General features: G+C 44.1%; 1 protein-coding gene across 3 annotated transcripts in view; it reads left to right on the plus strand.

Annotated features, from left to right (window-relative positions):
• The first annotated feature begins 4,585 nt into the window (after positions 1–4,585).
• The window catches only part of CHRNB4 (cholinergic receptor nicotinic beta 4 subunit), a 43,703-nt gene continuing 23,005 nt past the window's right edge, over positions 4,586–25,283 (plus strand). Inside the window, exon 1 of one of the 3 annotated variants that reach the window (XM_056572956.1) lies at positions 4,586–5,297. In XM_056572956.1, coding sequence (XP_056428931.1) covers positions 5,246–5,297 — 52 coding nt within the window. In that variant the 5' untranslated portion in view covers positions 4,586–5,245. Of the gene's footprint in view, positions 5,298–11,243; positions 11,330–25,283 lie in introns of those variants that run through there. The other 2 variants (XM_056572958.1, XM_056572959.1) reach the window with 2 other exon arrangements.

A 25,283-nucleotide genomic window follows, 5' to 3' on the forward strand; every position in this document is an offset into this window, starting at 1 on the left:
ACTATTAGCTTCAGTGGTCTAGAGAACCGAACTGACGGCATCATAGATGACCAGACCAGATACAAAAATTACGGTCATATTAAGGATAGAATGTTGATCCAGGGATTTATTCTGATCGACATAATGGTGTCGGTAAGGAATGTTTTCTCTATTATAGGGCTATTGGCATCACCCTAATGTTTTTTTTTTTTTTTTTCCTTCCTCTGGATTAACACAGTAGTAGAACAACTCCCAGCTTGAACTTGATGCATTTTTTTTCAAAGTTACAAACAGGTCTTAGAGTGGGTCATGCCATTTTATATAGCAAAGCACAGAAGGACGGTAATAAAGTTGTGCCTATATCCCCTTGCATTGAGCACTACTCTATTGTTCTATTGTACAGGTAAGGATTGAGTATAATGAAGACAATTCATACAAATATAGAACTAATCACAGTAATATTTACAGTGAAATACCCCATAAAATATTCATCAAATCAGGAGAATATGCCTAATTAAGGTCATGCCCTTAAGATGACACTTCATCATTATAAATGAAAAGAGAAACTCCTAACTCATTGATTCAATTATAGGTGCGATTCCGTGGAATTCCATTAGTGTTCCATGGGATCAAGTGATGTGTGGAGGTCAGATAATCAGTAGTATTATAACCAAAAATTCCTCAAGAAGCTTAGATCCTTGTTTACACTGCTCAAAAAAATATAGGGAACACGTAAACAACACAATGTAACTCCAAGTCAATCACACTTCTGTGAAATCACACTGTCCACTCAGAAAGAAACACTGATTGACAATCAATTTCACATGCTGTTGTGCAAATGGAACAGACAACAGGTGGAAATTATAGGCAATTAGCAAGATACCCCCAATAAAGGAGTGGTTCTGCAGATGGTGACCACAGACCTCTTCTCAGTTCCTATGCTTCCTGGCTGATGTTTTGGTCACTTTTGAATGCTGGCAGTGCTTTCACTCTAGTGGTAGCATGAGACGGAGTCTACAACCTACACAAGTGGCTCAGGTAGTGCAGCTCATCCAGGATGGCACATCAATGCGAGCTGTGGCAAGAAGGTTTGCTGTGTCTGGCAGAGTAGTGTCCAGAGCATGGAGGCAGTACCAGGAGAAAGGCCAGTACATCAGGAGACGTGGAGGAGGCCGTAGGGGGGCAACAACCCAGCAGCAGGACCGCTACCTCTGCCTTTGTGCAAGGAGAAGCACTGCCAGAGCCCTGCAAAATGACCTCCAGTAGGCCACAAATGTGCATGTATCCACTAAAATGGTCAGAAACAGACTCCCTAAGGGTGGTATGAGGGCCCGATGTCCACAGGTGGGGATTGTGCTTACAGCCCAACACCGTGCAGGATGTTTGGCATTTGCCAGAGAACACCAAGATTGTCAAATTCGCCACTGGTGCCCTGTGCTCTTCACAGATGAAAGCAGATTCTCACTTAGCACATGTGACAGACGTGACAGAGTCTGAAGATGCCGTGGAGAACATTCTGCTGCCTGCAACATCCTCCAGCATGACCGGTTTGGTGGTGGGTCAGTAATGGTGTGGCATTTCTTTGGGGGGCCGCAAAGCCCTCCATGTGCTTGCCAGAGGTAGCCTGACTGCCATTAGGTACCAAGATGAGATCCTCAGACCCCTTGTGAGACCATATGCTGGTGCAGTTGGCCCTGGGTTCCTCCTAATGCAAGACAATGCTAGACCTCATGTGGCTGGAGTGTGTCAGCAGTTCCTGCAAGAAGAAGACATTGATGCTATGGACTGGCCCTCCCGTTCCCCAGACCTAAATCCGATTGAGCACATCTGGGACATCATGTCTCGCTCCATCCACCAATGCCACATTGCACCACAGACTGTCCAGGAGTTGGCGGATGCTTTAGTCCAGGTCTTGGAGGACATCCCTAAGGAGACCATCCACCTCATCAGGAGCATGCCCAGGAGTTGTAGGGAGGTCATAAGGGCACGTGGAGGCCACACACACTACTGAGCCTTCTTTTTAGTTGTTTTAAGGACATTACATCAAAGTTGGTTTAGCCTGTAGTGTGGTTTTCCACTTTGATTTTGAGTGTGACTCCATATCCAGACCTCCATGGGGTCATAAATTTGATTTCCATTGATAATTTTTGTATGATTTTGTTTTCAGCACATTCAACTATGTAAAGACGAAACAATTTCATACGATTAGTTCATTCATTCAGATCTAGGATGTGTTATCTTAGTGTTCCCTAAGTTCCCTATGTTTTTTTTTTGAGCATTGTATAACCAACTGCAGTCCACAGTACATTTCTGGTTCAAGAGAATACCCACTAATAATAATAACTTATAACAAAAAGAGAAAAATGCGTCTCACCCACAAAAAATGCTGAGTGTCTGTCCTGGTACTACCTGAAAGAGTACCTTAGAGATGAGCGAAGTTACAGTACTTTGATTCTGCACGAACTTCTCGGCATTTGCTGACTTTAGCCTGTATGAATTTGTTCAGTTTCATGTCCTCCGCTGGGCTGGAAAAGGTGGATACAGTCCTAGGAGAATATATCTATACACCTTTTCCAGCCAGGTCCTTTAAAATACAGTGTGAGTTTGTGCGCTGCTCTATGGGCTCTCTGCAGCCAGGGCACCTACAGGGCCACTCTCACTTTACTGTAGTCTGCCGGAATTTGCATGAATGGAAGTATATAGGAGAGAATGGATCAGAGATAGCACTATATAGTACCATTATCCTTGCGAGGCATATTTAAGAGGTGATATGAATAAAGGATGCTCACCTTCATGTGTTGTGCTATCAGGCACAACACTTTAAAAAGCTCTCGGCATCATATTGTGTGTGGGAATCGCTGGCCTGTTGGTACCGATTCCGTTCTGGAGCGGCTGGTAGCGCTTCACCAAATCAGTATAGGACAATGCATCAAGGTGCAATAGGTAGTGGTGTTTATTCATATACACAGGTTCAGAAAGGACAACACTTTTCTAAAGGTATACTCCTTTCTTAGTCAGGTCCATGACAGAAGTGCCCAGATAAGGACCCATGCACATCACTAGCAAATACAGTATCACAAATATGCATTCAATGAACGGACTATGGTACTATTCTATGATCTCTGTATACAGCAACGTTCAGCATCCACGGCAGGTGTGTCAGTGTGCAGTCCCCAGCCCATATATACACAATCTGAATCAGAAAGCACTGCTAATACTGACCATACAAAAAGGTTCCATTGAAAATGTCTTCACATGCAGGTCTTATGTGTGTAAAGGGTGCCCCAGATTGTCAGAATAACTTGTAGTTGTTCTAGTTGTACCTAGTTCCTAATACTTTGTCTCTGAAAAATATGCTTAGACTAAAGAGTTTACCCAATGCATCACTTCTTGACATCAGGGTTGGTGCCACTATCACAAAGTTGCTGTTCTGTCCTGTTTGAGGCTAATGTGACAACACATGCCATTGTATTGTAGGAATGGGAAATGAAGCTAGAAGCTTTGATCAGCAGTGATTGGGCACGGTCAACATAGTAGCAGCAGCCTGAGCTCTTCAAGGAATACTTTTTGACATTGTATAACTTCTTTAAGTTGTATTTACTTCTATTTAAAAATCTTAATCCTTCCAGTAATTATTAGCTGTCGTATGCTCCACAGGAAATTCTTTTCTTTTTGAATTTCTTTTCTGTCTGACCACAGTGCTCTCTGCTGACACCTCTGTCCATTTTAGAAACTGTCCAGAGTAGGAGCAAATCCCCATAGAATACCTCTCCTGCTCTCGACAGGTCCTGACATGGACAGAGGTGTCAGCAGAGAGCACTGTGGTCAGACAGAAAGGAAATTCAAAAAGAAAAGAACTTCCAGTGAAGCATACAGCAGCTGAGGCCCCTTTCACACTATAAAAACACTTCCGTTATGAACGCCAGTTAGGAAATCGGCCGGTAGAAAATCACTAACCGCCGTTAGAAAATCCCATTATAGTCTATGGGATTTTTCTAATAGCCGTTTTAACCCATTATCGCCCGTTATTAATAATGGACGTTATTTTGTGACGGGCAAATGAACAGGAGAAATAGTGCATGCACTAATTCTCCCGTTACTATCACCCGTCACAAAATAACGGCCGTTATTAATAATGGTCGCTAACGGGTTAAAACGGCTATTAGAAAAATCCCATAGACTATAATGGGATTTTCTAACAGCCGTTAGTGATTTTGTACCGGCCGTACAACTGCCGATTTCCTAACGGGCATTCATAACGGAAGTGTTTTTATAGTGTGAAAGGTGCCTGATAAGTACTGGAAGGATTAAGATTTTGAAAAAGAAGTAATTTAAAAATCAGTTTAAATTAACGTTCTGGCACCTGTTGATTAAAAAAAAAATGTTTTCCAGTGGAGTGCCCCTTTAAAGGTTCATATTTAGAATGAAACATGTAGTTCTCTGGATACCAAGCTAGTAATTCAGCAAGAGGCCACTAGAGGTCAATCCAGTATGAAAGATAAGTCTATAATACTAGCCAGAAATGTCAAGATGCGGACAAACAGCTCGATGCTCCACAAAACAGAAGGAATGAACAGAAGGAATGAACAAGCGGGAAAATCTGGGACAGTACATTGGGCTTAGTGGGACGAACTTACTACACTGCAGGTCCAAAAAGTGTAGGTAAGCACTATCTGGGATCTAGCAGGGACAGGAGGATCCAAGACCATGTGTCTTCTATGTACCCTACCAAAATCTTCAACATCTATAAGGAGTACATACTTATTATGGACTATCTGAAGAAGAACCTTTCTGAACTGCTCATACATCTGTCCCAGAAGAGCACAGGAAGGAAGAAGAGTGGGGAAGTGGAGGAGGCAGGGTTACATATGTAGCAAAAGAGCTAACCACTTAATCTTAAATGTGTTCTACAATAAGGGTTAACCTCTTTGTGTGCTGATAGTAAGGATGCAAGGGAATGGTTGTGCTTTAGAGAGTGTGGTGGTTTTATGGTGCACATTGCAGATCTTACATCATCAGGAGAAGCTCCACATAGACAATAAGCATCCAGAGGAAATTCTTCCATACATATGCTGCCCTGCCACCCTGGAGGCACTTACCTCCTGCTGGAGCTACATACCTCCTCTCTGCCTTCCTCTCTCTGCTGCTCACTAACTTTAGCTGCTCTTATCTATGTGATGCCACAGTCAGATCATCCACCTACCTGCACCTTATAATCTGGATCCTACAGAGTCCATCACCCGACCACCCTGGTGTCTGATGTACCATGGGGGATCTGACCGCCTTGCTTTTCGTGACTTCTCTCCTCATGGTAGACTGTGAGTAATGTAGACTTGTTGTTACTGAGAAGAATGTACAGCAGTGTTTCCCAACCAGGGTGCCTCCAGCTGTTGCAAAATTACAACTCCCAGCATGCCCGGACAGCCAAAGGCTGTCCGGGCATGCAGGGAGTTGTAGTTTTGCAACAGCTGGAGGCACCCTGGTTGGGAAACACTGATGTACAGGGTGTCACATTACTAGTGACATGATCCAAGATTTTTAGGTGAATGAAACAAAGCTATTATTTATGTAGAATGCCAATATACAGAGCATGGAACATGCCAGGGCACATAATTTAGTGGGACACAAAACTGTCTAGCAGGTATGTGATCTGTATTAGGGTTTTTGCTATACAGTGTATGTATATATATATATATATATATATATATATATATATATATATATATATAGTTCCCATATACGGTTTCAAGTAAAAAAAAAAACGTACGGAACCGTATAGAAAACCGTATGCATTGACCTAACATTGTAAACTATGTCAAACGCATCATCCGGTTTAGTCCGTTTTGCGTCTTATACGATTTTGTCCGTTTTTTTTTATCCATATCCCAAAACCATAGACAACCACGTTTTTTGTTCCGGGTGAAAAAACGTATAAAACCGTATACGTTTTTTTTTAAACATGGGAGTCAATGGGAACCGTACAGAAGTGTATGTGCGTACGGTTCCATCCGGTTTTCACTATACACTTTTTGGCTTTGCACAGTTTTTTTTTTCTTGGAAATTCAATCAAACAAGTGAAACATTTTTCAAAATGGAGTGAAAAGTTAAAAACTTATACATTTTTTTCTTAAAAAATGGATGCAACCAGACGTAATTTTTCAAACCGTATACGGTTTTTAACCATATACGGGTTGAAATTTGTACACACGTTTTGATACAGTTTAGTTAGGTTTTGAGGAATCCATTTTTCATCAAAAACCTGATATAGGAACTGTATAGCAAAAACGTGGTGTGCATGCAGCCTTATCAATATTATCATAACTTACAGCCTTAGAATATGATCAACCCTATGTCTGTGTCAGGTATTCTGAGGACATTTAACCTGAAATCTCTACGGCTTGGTTAACACCAGGTTTTGTGTTTATGTTTAATGTTCATGTTTTTATACTTTTGAAAAGTCTTTATGTTAATGTAAACATTGATTTCTATTGTGCAGCATAGAAAAACAAACTGTTTCCATTTGTTTTGTATTATTCAGGTTTTTGTTTTCATTCGGAATAGCATAACCTAGTGGTTTGTGTATTCAGCAAAAATAAGTAACTTGGTAGAGTTAATATACTATTAGTGTGGCTTTGTCTTTTTAAGTATATATGGGTTTTTGCATAGACATTTGATAGATATTAACCAGATGAAACATATTCCACACATACTACAAGGGTTATAAAATGCAGAAGATCAGTGGATACCTTGTTATTATGTGTAGACATCAGAAGGGACATAACATGAGTTGCTATTAATAATGGGTACAGGTATATCATTAGAATTGGTGATCTATATATTAAAGGGGTACTCCGCCCCTAGACATCTTATCCCCTATCCAAAGGATAGGGGATAAAATGTCAGATCGCCGGGGTCCCGCTGCTGGGCACCCCGCTATCATTACTGTGCAGAGCGAGATCGTTCTGCACTTAATGACAGGATTTACAGGGGCTGGAGCATCGTTACGTCATGGCTCCACCCCTCGTGACATCACGGCCCGCCCCCGTCAATACAAGTCTATGGGGGGGGGGGCATGGTGGTCGTCACGCCCCCTGCCATAGACTTGCATTAAGGGGACGGGCCGTGATGTCATGAGGGGCGGAGCCATGATGTCACGCTGCTCCGGCCCCTGTATCGCCCGTCATTACACACAGAGCGAACCCGCTCTGTGCAGTAATGATGGCGGGGTGCCGCAGCGGCGATCCCCGGGGTCCCCAGCAGCGGGACCGTGGCGATCTGACATCTTATCCCCTATCCTTTGGATAGGGGATAAGATGCCAGGGGCGGAGTACCCCTTTAAGTGCTGTCCTGGTATCCTTAATGTCCAGTCTTTGATTCTTCAAACTAATCTTGTTGTTTGTCGTCCTAATTTCCCTTCAACTCTCTTGAGCATAAATGTCTTCTTCAGTGAGCTGAGTGTTAATATAATACAACCAAAAATAAGACAGCTCCACTGTTTTCATTTGAGCTTCATGCAGAAGATTATTCTTAATATGGAAAGAATATATTTGTTTTTCATGCCATCCATGGCACACCCAACAGCATCCAGTAACATTAAAGGGGTATTCCAGGAAAAATCTTTTTTTTCTATATTAAGTGGCTGCAGAAAGTTAAACAGATTTGTAAATTACTTCTATTAAAAAAATCTTAATCCTTTCAATAATTATCAGCTGCTGAAGTTGAGCTGTTGTTTTCTGTCAGGCAACAGTGCTCTCTGCTGACATCTCTGCTTGTCTCGGGAACTGCACAGAGTAGAAGAGGTTTGCTATGGGGATTTGCTTCTAAACTGGGTGGTTCCCGAGACACGTGAGCCCTTAGAGAGCCCTTAGACAGAAAAGAACAACTCAACTTCAGCAGCTCATAAGTACTGAAAGGATTAAGATTTTTTAAGTAATTTACAAATCTGTTTAACTTTCTGGTGCCAGTTGATATATATATAAAATTTTTTTTCCTGGATTACCCCTTTAATGTTAACAAGTCTAATGTGACCGGTACACATACATATACCCAATGCTCGGCACACATTTTACATTAAGAATGAGACATTCATGAGTCATTTAATTTACAATAAAGAAGAATAAAATCTATGAAATACACAGACACACACACACATATATATATATATATATATATATATATATATATATATATATTATATCATTATTTAAATTACTTTGTCACAGAATAAGCCATAAGCTATAATTATTTATTATGACTATGCTAAAAGTAATCAAAATCAATCACATATACTCAATGCTGACATCTAGTGGCTTATAGCATGTACAATGCATTTAAAAAGTCTTCACACCCTTTAACTTTTTTCCCCATTTTGTTATGTTGTGGCTTTAAGCTAAAAATTTAACAATTTAACATTTACTCCCATCATGAATGTGAAAACCAGAATTTCAAAATGTGTTGCAAATTTATTTAAAAGAAAAAACTAAAATGTTGTGTGGACATAAGTATTCAGACCCATTGAAATTTAGCTCTGGGTCCTCCCATTTCTCTTGATCATCTTTGAGATGTTTCTCCATATTGACTGGAGTCACCTTTGGTAAATTCAATAGATTGGACATGATCTGAAAGGACACAGCCCTGTCTATATCTATATAAGGTCTCTCAGCTGACAATGTATATCAGGGCAATGTATATCAAGAACTGCCTGTGGAGCTCAGAGACAGAATTGTAAGGAGGCCCAGAACTGGAGAATGGTATAGAACTTTTCAGCTGCACTTAAAGGTCCCAAGAGTACAATGGCCTCCATAATTCTTAAGTGGAAGAAATCTGAAATGACCGGGTCTCCACCCAACTGACAGAACTGGAGAGAATCTGCCGAGGCAGAAAATCCCCACATCCAAGTGATATCATACACTGGAAGACTGGAGGCTGTAATTGCTGCCAAAGGCGCTTCAACAAAGTACTGAGTAAAGGGTCTGAATACATATGTCAATGCAATATTTAAGTTTTTCATCTTCAATGACTTAAAGGAGTTCTCCAACTGAAATCTTTTATCCCCCACTGTGCCCGGGCTGTAAAACTATACATAAGAAACTTTCACTTACCTGCCTACGATCCCCCGTTGTTCCGATATCGCCGCCCGTGCTCCGGTCCCTGTCAGCTTCCTCTTCCTGCGGGTCGGTGACTTCACTCTGCGCTCAGCTTATCAGTGGCCGCGACGGGACATTGCTGCGGCCGCTGATAGGCTGAGCGCAGAGTGAAGTCACCGACCCGCAGGAAGTGGAAGAGACCGGGACGGCGATATCGGAACAATGGGGGATCGTAGGCAGGTAAGTGAAAGTTTATTATGTATAGTCTTACAGCCCGGGCACAGCGGGGGTTAAAAATTTTAGCTTAGAGAACTCCTTTAACAAAGACTTTTTTTTTACTGTGCTCACAGTGCTCTCTGCTGACACCTCTGTCCATGTCAGGACCTGTCGAGAGCAGGAGAGGTTTTCTATGGGGATTTGCTGCTACTCTGGACAGTTCCTGATATGGATGATATGGACAGAGGTGTCAGCAGAGAGCCCTGTTGTCAGACAGAAAAGAAATTCAAAAAGAAAAGAACTTCCTCTGGAGCATACAGCAGCTGATAAGTACTGGAAGGATTAAGATTTTTATATAGAAGTAATTTACAAATCTTTCTGGAGTCAGTTGACAAGAAAAAAACAAATATGTTTGCCACCAAAATACCCCTTTAAGTGGAGAATGATGGGCGAAGACTATTTAAAAACTTTCCAAATACATTGTATATAAGTAATACAATAACTTTTGAAAGAATTCATTACTTTATGTGTTGTTCAAATATGCATTTTCAATCTAAGGAAGAGGAAAAAGCTTGTGATTTACTGTAGTAAAATTGTAAGGATAATAAAAATAATGATATTTACCTATTTTATTAAAATGAAGGATGTTGCATTAGGCAGGTCATATTTTGTTTTATAACCTTTGACACGGACATTGCCATCACGGACATTGCCATCACGGACATTGCCATCACAGACACTGCCATCACGGACACTACCATCACAGACACTACCATCACAGACACTACCATCACAGACACTACCATCACAGACACTACCATCACAGACATTACCATCACAGACACTACCATCACAGACACTACCATCACAGACACTGCCATCACAGACATTGCCATCACAGACATTGCCATCACAGACATTGCCATCACAGACACTACCATCACAGACACTACCATCACAGACACTACCATCACAGACACTACCATCACAGACACTACCATCACAGACACTACCATCACAGACACTACCATCACAGACACTACCATCACAGACACTACCATCACAGACACTACCATCACAGACACTGCCATCACAGACACTGCCATCACAGACACTACCATCACAGACACTGCCATCACAGACACTGCCATCACAGACACTGCCATCACAGACACTGCCATCACAGACACTGCCATCACAGACACTACCATCACAGACACTACCATCACAGACACTACCATCACAGACATTACCATCACAGACATTACCATCACAGACATTACCATCACAGACATTACCATCACAGACATTACCATCACAGACATTACCATCACAGACACTGCCATCACAGACACTGCCATCACAGACACTGCCATCACAGACATTACCATCACAGACACTACGATCACAGACATTGCCATCACAGACACTACCATCACAGACATTACCATCACAGACACTACGATCACAGACATTGCCATCACAGACACTACCATCACAGACATTACCATCACAGACACTACGATCACAGACATTGCCATCACAGACACTACCATCACAGACATTACCATCACAGACATTGCCATCACAGACATTGCCATCACAGACATTGCCATCACAGACATTGCCATCACAGACATTGCCATCACAGACATTACCATCACAGACATTACCATCACAGACATTACCATCACAGACATTACCATCACAGACATTACCATCACAGACATTACCATCACAGACACTGCCATCACAGACACTGCCATCACAGACATTACCATCACAGACATTACCATCACAGACACTACGATCACAGACATTGCCATCCTTAAATGGTATCTGTCACCATCAATGAAATTTAATATGGTATAGATTAGCCTATTTGAATAACTTTTCTAATATACTTCTTAATAAAAGTTTGTAACTTTGTGTTAAATTAACCCCTAAAAGTTTGGCCACCAGGGGTCCTCCTTCTGGTCCTGCTTGCAGACCTGCTAGCAGATTGTCTCCCACAGCAGCCTGGCAGAGACGAAAGTCAGAGAATGCAGGTGGGACCTCAGCTCAGCACAGTGTATAGAGTGTATAGTGCACAGAGTGCCTCCAGCTGTTGCAAACTCCGAAGGCTGTCCAGACATGCTGGGAGTTGTAGTTTTGCAACAGCTGGAGGAACCCTGGTTGGGAAACACTGCTGTAGAGTCATAATAATAGAGTTAAATATTGTGCTAAACATTATGCTGGATATTTCAGCTCCCTTTTGCAGCTGCTGGGAAGACCTGACACATAGTAGAGACAGTAAAGATCATTGCACAGAGCTGAGGGGTGTGTGCATGGTCTCAGCCAATCACAGTCCATCACAAACTGAACTGCTCTATGCTGTGTGTTCAGAGCAGCATAGCAGATGATGTCACGCCTGCTGGGTAACGCCCCTTCCCAGTCTGTGGAGCTGACTGAGACTGAGCAGAATATACAGCACAATATCAAGGTAGAAAACTAACAAATAATATAAATAAATGGTAGGTGGTGGTTTATCATGAACTGTGAGGTTTAAAATTTTTCATTAAGATCATGACAGGTACTTTTTAATGTGTTATTCCACAGACTAGGTTTCTTTTTGTTTTTTAAGTAATTGTTGTTGTTTTTTTTTAAATAAAGTTATATAACTTTGTAATATATCTTTATTTAAATTTCTTACACCCTTTGTTTAATCTTTATTTAGATGTAGGCTTGCAGTAGTAACACAGGGCTCTCTGCTGCCTGAAAAGTCCATGTTGGAAATGAAAGGGCTGCTCATGCCCTGTCCCCGACACAGTTACTGATCGCTATGCTACAGCGCACACAGCACTAGTGATAGTGAGCCACCCCTAATGTATAGTCAAATGCATTTAGGAATTAGAATATAAATTACATTGTAGGAGACTCTGTGTCCCCAAGGGCACAAAACCAGTATAATATGTGCCACTCCTATGTCACCAAGGGGTTAAGCCAGTATAATCTGAGCCATTTCTTACTACACTGCTTTTTAGTCATCACCTCAGTATATTATGAACAATTTCCCTTCCATGTGAATATCACAGCTAGAATCGAGATTAATCTGACCAGGCAACATTCTTTCAGTCTGGCATTGACCAATTTTGGTGTAGCCTGTTCAAAGTGTAGCCTCAGTTTCTGATGTGGTCTTCTGCCAACAGAAAAAGCCAGTAGTTACATAAACAGCGTAGATCGAAAGGCTACACCGTTTGCACAACTATCATTATAGTCAATTATGGAATTATGGAAATTGACTAATTGTGTAACTTTCCCACTTCAACAGCTTTCAGCTCCCCGACCACCTCCGACAGCTGCAAACAGGCCGGAGGGGGCTGTAAGATATGTTTTAATAAGGTGGAAAGACCCCTTTAAGGAAAGACTTACATTGGTTATCCAGGGGGCAGAAATCACATGCAATCATCACATGCAGCTGAAACTACCCCCACATGCAGTAGACAATATCCGCATGATGACGTATGTTTTGTCTACATGTGATGATCACAATAGAGTACTTGTCCCCTGTCTCAGAAGTTATACTTCAGAGACAACACTGAGGTAGAAATTGAGGGCTATGGAGCTGAAAGGTAATCATTGTCCTGATCCTTGGATCCTTTAAAGAGCTGAAGCCCAGATTTACTAAAACTGTCTAAATTGTACACACTTTATTCATCTGATTTGGCCAGGCAACCAATCACAGCTCAGCTTCTGTTTTATTAGAGCAATTTTAGAAATGAAAGCTGAGCTGTGATTGGTTGCCATGGGATAATCACACATTTAGAAATCTGGGCCACTGTCTTTAGATGCACAAGATTTATCAAAGGGTATTGAGCTGATAAATGTGGCGTATCTGAAGTCCAGCAATCCTTACAAACCAGAATCATGTGCCAACATATTTGCACATTGTTGAAACATTTAGGCCACATCCCTTTTTACAGACACCCTGTCTTGTTTGTCTTGATGGAAATGTGTCCAAAAAGTATCTAAAACTCATAATATATTTGGGGTGAGTCAGGTATAAAAGTTTCTGGTGGATTTGCATTGGTAAATCTGGCCCTTTTTTTCTAAAGAAAACAGGGAAAGGGAGAACATGATTGAAACCTTTGAATATGGTAAAGGTGACCAATCCTTAAAAAAAACAAAAGCAAAAAACAAAACAAAAAAAAAAACAACTTCTGACATGTCATAGCAGCATGTGAAAAATAGTTTTCAGAGGGGGTCCATCTGCTGGAACCCCCAACAATTGCTAAAAGGAATAGGCAGCAGCACCCAGCTGTTTCTTGTAATGGTCGGATATAAACAAAATTGTTCTTACCTGTAATTTTGATTTCCTTGAGTCCTAAGGCAGCACACACCATTGGGATATTTCATCCCCCAGACTCCACCCTAGGACTGTCCACCTAGCAAGATAATCAAGAAATTAGCATAGTTAATTGCTCACCTGATAAGAGCCCTCTCCTACAGATCACACCTGTGTATTAAAATAGAGACGAATTCCATAAAAAACTAGAATTGGGAGGGTATTTGTGTGCTGCCTTAGGACTCAAGGAAATCAAAATTACAGGTAAGAGCAATTTTGTTTTTCCTATTCGTCCTAAGGCAGCACACACCATTTGGATCTAAAATAGAATCCATATGGAGGGTAAATCTTAAATGACAACAGCATTAAAGGCTGAATTCTAAGCCTATACTCAAGAATTTCACACGATAACAGTGGACCAAGAGGCTGCTGTCACGATGCCGGCTGGCAGGTAGTGGATCCTCTGTGCCAGAGAGGGATTGGCGTGGACCGTGCTAGAGGATCGGTTCTAAGTCACTACTGGTTTTCACCAGAGCCCGCCGCAAAGCGGGATGGTCTTGCTGCGGCGGTAGTGACCAGGTCGTATCCCCTAGCAACGGCTCAACCTCTCTGGCTGCTGAAGATAGGCGCGGTACAAGGGAGTAGACAGAAGCAAGGTCGGACGTAGCAGAAGGTCGGGGCAGGCAGCAAGGATCGTAGTCAGGGGCAACGGCAGGAGGTCTGGAACACAGGCTAGGAACACACAAGGAAACGCTTTCACTGGCACTAAGGCAACAAGATCCGGCGAGGGAGTGAAGGGGAAGTGAGGTGATATAGGGAAGTGCACAGGTGTAAAGACTAATTGGAACCACTGCGCCAATCAGCGGCGCAGTGGCCCTTTAAATCGCAAAGACCCGGCGCGCGCGCGCCCTAGGGAGCGGGGCCGCGCGCGCCGGGACAGAACTGACGGAGAGCGAGTCAGGTACGGGAGCCGGGGTGCGCATCGCGAGCGGGCGCTACCCGCATCGCGAATCGCATCCCGGCCAGAGGCGGTATCGCAGCGCCCCGGGTCCGTGGAACCGACCGGAGCGCTGCAGTGAGAGGAGTGTAGCGAGCGCTCCGGGGAGGAGCGGGGACCCGGAGCGCTCGGCGTAACAGTACCCCCCCCCTTGGGTCTCCCCCTCTTCTTGGAGCCTGAGAACCTGAGGACCAGACTTTTGTCCAGGATATTGTCCTCAGGTTCCCAGGACCTCTCTTCTGGACCACAACCCTCCCAATCCACTAAAAAGAAGGTTTTCCCTCTGACCTTTTTAGATGCTAAAATTTCTTTGACGGAGAAGATGTCCGAGGAGCCGGAGACAGGAGTGGGGGGAACAGATTTGGGAGAGAAACGGTTAATGATAAGTGGTTTAAGAAGAGAAACATGAAAGGCATTAGGAATACGAAGAGAAGGAGGAAGAAGAAGTTTGTAAGAGACAGGATTAATCTGGCGCAAAATCTTGAAAGGACCAAGATAGCGTGGTCCCAACTTATAGCTAGGGACACGGAAGCGGACATATTTGGCGGAGAGCCATACCTTGTCTCCAGGGGAAAAAATGGGAGGAGCTCTTCTTTTCTTATCCGCGAATCTCTTCATGCGTGAAGAAGCCTGTAAGAGAGAATTTTGGGTCTCTCTCCATATGATGGAAAGATCACGAGAAATTTCATCCACAGCGGGCAGACCAGAGGGCAAGGGGGTAGGGAGGGGGGGAAGAGGGTGACGGCCGTACACCACAAAAAACGGGGATTTGGAGGAAGATTCAGAGATTCTGAAATTATACGAGAATTCGGCCCAAGGTAGAAGATCTGCCCAGTCATCCTGGCGGGAGGAAACAAAATGTCGTAAATAGTCACCCAAGATCTGGTTAATTCTTTCTACTTGTCCATTGGATTGAGGATGGTATGCAGAAGAAAAATTTAATTTAATCTTGAGTTGTTTACAGAGAGCCCTCCAGAATTTAGACACAAATTGGACGCCTCTATCCGAGACGATCTGCGTAGGCAACCCGTGAAGACGAAAAATGTGTACAAAAAATTGTTTAGCCAACTGAGGCGCTGAAGGAAGACCAGGAAGAGGGATGAAATGTGCCATTTTGGAGAATCGATCAACGACCACCCAAATAACAGTGTTGCCATGGGATGGGGGTAAGTCAGTAATAAAATCCATACCAATCAGAGACCAAGGTTGTTCGGGGACAGGCAGAGGAAGAAGAAAACCAGCGGGCTTCTGGCGAGGAGTCTTATCCCGGGCACAGATAGTGCAGGCTCGCACAAAGTCCACCACATCAGTCTCTAGAGTCGGCCACCAATAGAAGCGAGAGATGAGTTGCACAGATTTCTTGATGCCCGCATGACCTGCGAGATGGGAGGAGTGACCCCATTTGAGGATTCCGAGGCGTTGGCGTGGAGAAACAAAGGTCTTTCCTGGAGGAGTTTGCCTGATGGAGGCTAGAGAAGTGGAAATCAGGCAGTCAGGAGGAATGATGTGTTGAGGAGAGAGTTCAATTTCAGAAGCATCTGAGGAACGAGAGAGAGCATCGGCCCTAATGTTCTTATCAGCAGGCCGAAAGTGAATTTCAAAATTAAATCGGGCAAAGAACAGAGACCACCTGGCCTGACGAGGATTCAGCCGTTGGGCAGACTGGAGGTAGGAGAGGTTCTTGTGATCGGTGTAAATAATAACTGGGAATCTTGATCCCTCCAGCAGATGCCTCCATTCCTCAAGTGCTAATTTAATGGCTAGAAGCTCTCGATCCCCGATGGAGTAGTTCCTCTCCGCCGGAGAGAAGGTCCTAGAAAAAAAACCACAAGTAACAGCATGCCCGGAAGAGTTTTTTTGCAGAAGGACAGCTCCAGCTCCCACTGAGGAGGCATCAACCTCCAATAGGAAGGGTTTAGATGGGTCAGGTCTGGAGAGCACGGGAGCCGAAGAGAAGGCAGACTTGAGTCGTTTAAAGGCGTCTTCCGCTTGAGGAGGCCAAGACTTGGGATCGGCATTTTTTTTGGTTAAAGCCACAATAGGAGCCACAATGGTAGAAAAATGTGGAATAAATTGCCTGTAATAATTGGCGAACCCCAAAAAACGTTGGATGGCACGGAGTCCGGAGGGGCGTGGCCAATCTAAGACGGCAGAGAGTTTATCTGGGTCCATTTGTAGTCCCTGGCCAGAGACCAAGTATCCTAGAAAAGGAAGAGATTGGCATTCAAACAGACATTTCTCAATTTTAGCATAGAGTTGATTGTCACGAAGTCTCTGAAGAACCATACGGACATGCTGGCGGTGTTCTTCTAGATTGGCCGAAAAAATTAGGATATCATCAAGATATACAACAACACAGGAGTATAACAGATCACGAAAAATTTCATTAACAAAGTCTTGGAAGACAGCAGGGGCGTTGCACAGGCCAAAGGGCATGACCAGATACTCAAAGTGTCCATCTCTGGTGTTAAATGCTGTTTTCCACTCATCCCCCTCTCTGATGCGGATGAGGTTATAGGCGCCTCTTAAGTCCAATTTAGTAAAGATGTGGGCACCTTGGAGGCGATCAAAGAGTTCAGAGATGAGGGGTAAGGGGTAGCGGTTCTTAACCGTGATTTTATTAAGTCCGCGGTAGTCAATGCAAGGACGTAGAGAGCCATCTTTTTTGGACACAAAGAAAAATCCGGCTCCGGCAGGAGAGGAGGATTTACGGATAAAGCCCTTTTTTAGATTCTCCTGGACGTATTCAGACATGGCAAGAGTCTCTGGGGCAGAGAGAGGATAAATTCTGCCCCGGGGTGGAGTAGTGCCCGGGAGGAGGTCGATAGGACAATCATAAGGCCTGTGAGGAGGTAGAGTCTCCGCTTGTTTTTTGCAGAAAACATCCGCGAAGTCCATATAGGCCTTAGGGAGGCCGGTTACTGGAGAAAGCACAGAGTCACGGCAAGGGTTACTGGGAACCGGTTTTAGACAGTCCTTGGAACAAGAGGGCCCCCAACTCTTGATCTCCCCAGTGGACCAATCCAGGGTTGGGGAATGAAGTTGAAGCCAGGGAAGTCCAAGGAGAATTTCCGAGGTGCAATTGGGGAGGACCAAAAGTTCAATCCTCTCGTGATGAGATCCGATGCTCATTAGAAGGGGCTCCGTGCGGAAACGTATGGAACAGTCCAATCTTTCATTGTTTATACAATTGATGTAAAGGGGTCTGGTGAGACTGGTCACTGGGATGTTGAACCTGTTGACGAGAGAGGCCAAAATAAAATTTCCTGCAGATCCAGAGTCCAAGAAGGCCACAGAAGAGAAGGAGAAGGCAGAGGCAGACATCCGCACAGGCACAGTAAGACGTGGAGAAGCAGAGTAGACATCAAGGATTGTCTCACCTTTGTGCGGAGTCAGCGTACGTCTTTCCAGGCGGGGAGGGCGGATAGGACAATCCCTCAGGAAGTGTTCGGTACTAGCACAGTACAGGCAGAGGTTCTCCATGCGGCGTCGTGTCCTCTCTTGAGATGTCAGGCGAGACCGGTCGACCTGCATAGCCTCCACGGCGGGAGGCACAGGAACAGATTGCAGGGAACCAGAGGAGAGAGGAGCCGAGGAGAAGAAACGCCTCGTGCGAACAGAGTCCATATCTTGGCGGAGCTCCTGACGCCTTTCGGAAAAACGCATGTCAATGCGAGTGGCTAGGTGAATAAGTTCATGAAGATTAGCAGGCATTTCTCGTGCGGCCAGAACATCTTTAATGTTGCTGGATAGGCCTTTTTTAAAGGTCGCGCAGAGGGCCTCATTGTTCCAGGATAATTCAGAAGCAAGAGTACGGAATTGTACGGCATACTCGCCAACGGAAGAATTACCCTGGACCAGGTTCAACAGGGCAGTCTCAGCAGAAGAGGCTCGGGCAGGTTCCTCAAAGACACTTCGAATTTCCGAGAAGAAGGAGTGTACAGAGGCAGTGACGGGGTCATTGCGGTCCCAGAGTGGTGTGGCCCAAGCCAGGGCTTTTCCAGACAGCAGGCTGACTACGAAAGCCACCTTAGACCTTTCAGTGGGGAACTGGTCCGACATCATCTCCAAGTGTAATGAACATTGGGAAAGGAAGCCACGGCAAAACTTAGAGTCCCCATCAAATTTATCCGGCAAGGATAGTCGTAGTCCAGAAGCGGCCACTCGCTGCGGAGGCGGTGCAGGAGCTGGCGGAGGAGATGATTGCTGGAGCTGTGGTAGTAACTGTTGTAGCATAACAGTCAGTTGAGACAGCTGTTGGCCTTGTTGCGCTATCTGTTGTGACTGCTGGGCGACCACCGTGGTGAGGTCAGCGACAACTGGCAGAGGAACTTCAGCGGGATCCATGGCCGGATCTACTGTCACGATGCCGGCTGGCAGGTAGTGGATCCTCTGTGCCAGAGAGGGATTGGCGTGGACCGTGCTAGAGGATCGGTTCTAAGTCACTACTGGTTTTCACCAGAGCCCGCCGCAAAGCGGGATGGTCTTGCTGCGGCGGTAGTGACCAGGTCGTATCCCCTAGCAACGGCTCAACCTCTCTGGCTGCTGAAGATAGGCGCGGTACAAGGGAGTAGACAGAAGCAAGGTCGGACGTAGCAGAAGGTCGGGGCAGGCAGCAAGGATCGTAGTCAGGGGCAACGGCAGGAGGTCTGGAACACAGGCTAGGAACACACAAGGAAACGCTTTCACTGGCACTAAGGCAACAAGATCCGGCGAGGGAGTGAAGGGGAAGTGAGGTGATATAGGGAAGTGCACAGGTGTAAAGACTAATTGGAACCACTGCGCCAATCAGCGGCGCAGTGGCCCTTTAAATCGCAAAGACCCGGCGCGCGCGCGCCCTAGGGAGCGGGGCCGCGCGCGCCGGGACAGAACTGACGGAGAGCGAGTCAGGTACGGGAGCCGGGGTGCGCATCGCGAGCGGGCGCTACCCGCATCGCGAATCGCATCCCGGCCAGAGGCGGTATCGCAGCGCCCCGGGTCCGTGGAACCGACCGGAGCGCTGCAGTGAGAGGAGTGTAGCGAGCGCTCCGGGGAGGAGCGGGGACCCGGAGCGCTCGGCGTAACAGCTGCATTACAGACTCAAAAATTAGACCCTCCTTGCCGGTAAGGAAGAAGTCGAACTGGCAGAACAATCTGAAGAATATGGAAAAAAATTCCTTTTCTTTTGCTCAAATCCAAGAGATGGAAGAAATCAAATACAATTTGTTCACAAGATTCCATAAGGTGATGAGAAAACATGGAGACTTCACATACTGTAGTCATTGTATGACAAATGGTTCTTCAAGAAAGGAAAACAATTCCTAATGGAGACTCAAGTGTTGCTGAATCTCCTTAGCAAGGGATCAACCATGAAGGGATTTTTTGACTATTAATCAATTGAAGCAAGTTGCAAAGATAATAGGAATCTTGTCTACAGCAAAAATCTTGGTGAAGAAGAAGCGTAGAGAATTCTCTCTCAAATACATAATGGTTTGAAAAACCAGACACTGAAAAGCAGACAGGATGACCATCACGATGGATACAGTGGAAACCAGACAGGACGACCATCACAATGGATACAGTGGAAACCAGACAGGACGACCATCACAATGGATACAGTGGAAACCAGACAGGACGACCATCACAATGGACTCAGTGGGGTCTTCTGTAAGATTTCTTACTGAAGAACATCGGTGAAAAACAATTTCCCTAAGAGAACATCTCGCCCTGGTTGATCGGCATCCTGCGGAGGTGCAATCTCTCCAATAACCGGTTGAACTCAGAGGCACCAGACTATTGATGGTATAGTCTCCTCTGTCACATAAGATCTTCCACTATGTAGCTTTAAGATTCTAGGATAAGCTTTGCTGAATCATAATACACTTGTAGAATGGACTGGTTTTTGTTTTTTTGTATGGATCAGGACTGGATTTCTTTGATACGGTTAAACTGCTACAAAGTCAACCACATCTTCAGTGATGAATGGTTATACCATTTTAGGGATGAAGATAGCATTGCTGAATATTACCGCCTTTCTACATGCCAGAAGGAAAACCAACAACCTGACCTGGAGATCTCTGAAGTGGCTCTTTGTCTAACACACAATCTATGTGGCTGAAGGGAGATGGTGAATGTCTCTTCAATAGAATAGACACTCAAACTGCAATCTTCAATGAGAGACCTGGAGCCGATGGTTGGGATTATTCTGGTGGTAAAAGAAAATAATTAAAGGATCCATTTTCTGGTTAAAGAAGAATTACTGCTTGTAAATAGCCATACTTCAAAGTACATCACCACACGAACGATCTGGAGACAGATCTGCTACTACCACAATAGACACTTCATAAGATCATTGGAATCAGAGACAAGGAAGAGCTTGGACTTATGGAGATGAGTATCACTTAGACAACAAACCTGATCCTTGGGTTTAGGTGACAGATCTTATAGAAACCATCTGAACTTCTTCCTCCAAGTCTGGACCTGGAGACACAGAAGACGACGAAATCTTTTAGTACAGTAAAGTCTAACATATAAAGATGTGAATATCTTCTATCATGTTGACTGCCATGTGCCAACTAGAAGCTGTAGCCTTATCTGATAATGTACAAGTCATCGCCCGATGTAAATCATACCCAAGGGAATGTAACTAATTTAGTTTGATGCCTACAATGTAGTGACATTTCTGGCACATACTACATGCCAAGGATCAGACCTATGTATTCTTACACAGAGGCTCCATCTGAAGTGTCTGATATCTGTAAAATAAACATATATTAGTACATTATAGTGATGACAACCACAGAACCACAAGCAAAAAGGTGGTATAACATATTGATGCCAGGTCCAGCTACAAAAATAAGAGACCCTGCACCAGGGCCTTATACACAAGTCCGTGATACACATAACAGTATACAGAACACTAAAAACAAGGCAATGGCTCCACATGACAGTATACAGAGCACTATACACAAGGCAGTGGATACACACAATGGAAGCGACTACATAACTGTATACAGGGTGCAATGCAATATGTCTCTAGATGTTACGGACACCATAGATCGACAACAAGAGCCGCACTACTGAGTATAGGCAGAGACCTCTCCAAACAAGGGTGATAACAGCTAAAGTTAATAGCTAAATAGCTTGTATCTATAAACCCAATAGATTTATGTAGTCTATGGCCAAGAACATGTATACACAATCCCTACAGGCTTTAACAATTAATGACTGAGAGTAATAATCTGTATATCTAAGTACTAAGCTTCACCCAAGTATATAGCAGACAACCGGAGCAAAGGCTGGAATATACAAGCACTACAGGTTCCATGCAGACTATAAGGCTGACAACAGGAACAGCTTGTATTCACAGGCACTATAGGGTTAATACAGTCTATATAACTACAGTGAGCAGTAGGGAGCAAAGCTTGTATACACGAGCACTACAGGCTCTATGAATCTGACTGACAACAGGGAGCAATAGCTTATATTACCTAGTACAAGAGGCTTCATGCATATATTGCTACCGGAGAGCAATAGCTTATATACAGGCATTACCTGCTTTATACACAAGTACTACATGATATAAGCAGACTAATGGCTGACAACTTATATTTACAAGCACAAAAGGGCTTATGCAGACTATATGGCTGACAACAGAGAGCAATAGCTGGTAACTACAAGCATAACATACTGTATGCAGATAATCTGCCACAAGCATAACAGACGTTATACAGAGTAAATCAGTGTCTCACAACCAGGGCGCCCCCAGATGCCGCAAAACCACAACTCCCAGCATGCCAGGACAGAAAGGCCGTCCCAATACGCCAGGAGCCGCAGTCCAGCAACACCCAGAGGTACCGCAGACTATATGGCTTACACAGAGAGTAACCGCCTGTATCCACAAGCGTTAATACTATATGGTTTACACCGAGAGCAGACTATATGGCTGCAAACAGAGAACAATAGCTTGAATTCACAAGCACTATGGCTTATATAGACTATATAGCTGACAATAGAGAGCAATAGCCTGTATCCACAAGCACCACAGACCCTATGCAGTCCACATGGCTGACATCAGAGAGCAATAGCCCGTATCCACAAGCATTACAGACCCTATGCAGTGCATATGGCTGATATCAGAGCAATAGCTTGTATTCACAAGTATTACAGGATATATACAGACCATATGGCTGACAAGAGAGAGCAACAGCCTGTATTCACAAGCATTACAGACCCTATGAAGTCTATATGGCTGACATCAGAGAGCAATAGCCCGAATCCACAAGCATTACAGGATATATACAGACTATGTGGCTGACAACAGAGAGCAATAGCTTGTAACCACAAGCATTACAGGCCTTATATAGCTTAAATGGCTGACAACAGAGAGCAAAAGCTTGTATCCACAAGCATTACAGGCCTTATATAGCCTATATGGCTGACAACAGAGAGCAATAGCTTGTACTCACAAGCCTTACAGGCCTTATATAGCTTATATGACAGATAGAGAGCAATAGCTTGTACTCACAAGCCTTACAGGCCTTATATAGCTTATATGACAGAGAGCAATAGCTTGTATCCACAAGCATTACAGGCCTTATATAGCCTATATGGCTGACAACAGAGAGCAATAGCTTGTATCCACAAGAATTAAAGGCCTTATATAGCTGATATGACAGACAACAGAGAGCAATTGCTTGTACTCACAAGCGTTACAGGCCTTTTGCAGTCTAAATGGCTGAGAACAGTATAGATAATACCGGATACTTATCTGTATTCCTGACATGACGTCACTGCGTATGTTTTACATACCCAGAATGCAGTGCAAAAAATGGTCGCCATGATTCTAATGCTGGATTTAAACAGCAGCAAGATAGACAGTATATATATAACATATGGTATAGACAGTATATATAACATGTGGTATAGACACAATGTATAACATACTGTACATGTCAGGTAAAGTAATACAGCGACTATAGTCAGAATTCTGGTCAGAGAAATCTGCCAAGGGTTAACACATCTCTGCTGCCCGGACCGCACCTCATGTGATGTACTGGATAAAGCAAATTTTATTTACATATCGCCAGTATATATAATGCCAGGGAACCCCCCAAGCATGAAACATACCTGCATGCGGTGCACTCAGTATTCACCAGGCCCCGCACTGGATATATACTGTAATAACAGGCATGAGGTGCACTCACTCTTCACTAGGCCCCCGCACTGGATATACTGTAATAACAGGCATGAGGTGCACTCACTCTTCACTGAGCCCCGCACTGGATATACTGTGGCAGCAGACATAAGCGTACTCTGTATTTACCAGGACCCTGCACTGGAAATACTGTGGCAGCAGACATAAGCGTACTCTGTATTTACCAGGACCCTGCACTGGAAATACTGTGGCAGCAGACATAAGCGTACTCTGTATTTACCAGGACCCCGCACTGGAAATACTGTGGCAGCAGACATAAGCGTACTCTGTATTTACCAGGACCCCGCACTGGAAATACTGTGGCAGCAGACATAAGCGTACTCTGTATTTACCAGGACCCCGCACTGGATATACTGTGGCAGCAGACATAAGCGTACTCTGTATTTACCAGGACCCCGCACTGGATATACTGTGGCAGCAGACATAAGCGTACTCTGTATTTACCAGGACCCCGCACTGGAAATACTGTGGCAGCAGACATAAGCGTACTCTGTATTTACCAGGACCCCGCACTGGATATACTGTGGCAGCAGACATTAAGCATACTCTGTATTTACCAGGACCCCACACTGGATATACTGTAGTACCAGACATTATGCGCTCTCTGTACTTACCAGGACCCCGCACTGGATATACTGTAGTAGCAGACATTATGCGCTCTCTGTACTTACCAGGACCCCGCACTGGATATACTGTATACAGGCGCCATATACTGGTTATACTTACGGAACCAGTATGAGTTGGCCAGGACCCCGCGCTGGCTTATGACTCATAAGAAGACACTGGTTCAGGTATTACCAGGACCCCGCACTGGCAAGGCATGAAGCTCAGAACATACTCTGAAACCAGGTCACTGCCAGGACCCCACACTGGCACTTCAAACGTTGCAGCCAGGACCCCGCACTGGCACTTCAAATGTTGCAGCCAGGACCCCGCAAGGCTGATCAAAAACATCCAAAACAAAATGGAGACAGGAGCAGGTGGAACACATCCTACTGGTGGAATGAGGACAAAATTAAACACAGGTGTGATCTGTAGGAGAGGGTTCTTATCAGGTGAGCAATTAACTATGCTAATTTATTGATTATCTTGCTCGGTGGACGGTCCTAGGGTGGAGTCTGGGGGATGAAATATCCCAATGGCGTGTGCTGCCTTAGGACGAATAGGAAATATATATATATATATATATAGATATATATATTTTATAATAATTGGTACCCTTAAATAAGATTCAGAAGGAAAGCAGGTTTAATAAGATGATTATTTCAGAGGTATAAAATATATTGATCTAGAACTCCAAATGTACAAAGAATTGTAAAATATGTTATATGTCTTTCTCTGAAACGGGGAATTATTTTATTTATGTAAACTGAATGCATGGCTATGTAAATCTTTTTAAGTGCCCTTTATTGAACTTTGTATAATGTGTGGTGCAAAGGTTACTGAGCTCTTCACGGACCTCTGACTCATTGATTTAGGATAGCC

Source organism: Hyla sarda, chromosome 4 (assembly GCF_029499605.1).
Source record: "Hyla sarda isolate aHylSar1 chromosome 4, aHylSar1.hap1, whole genome shotgun sequence".
Classification (NCBI taxonomy): domain Eukaryota; kingdom Metazoa; phylum Chordata; class Amphibia; order Anura; family Hylidae; genus Hyla; species Hyla sarda.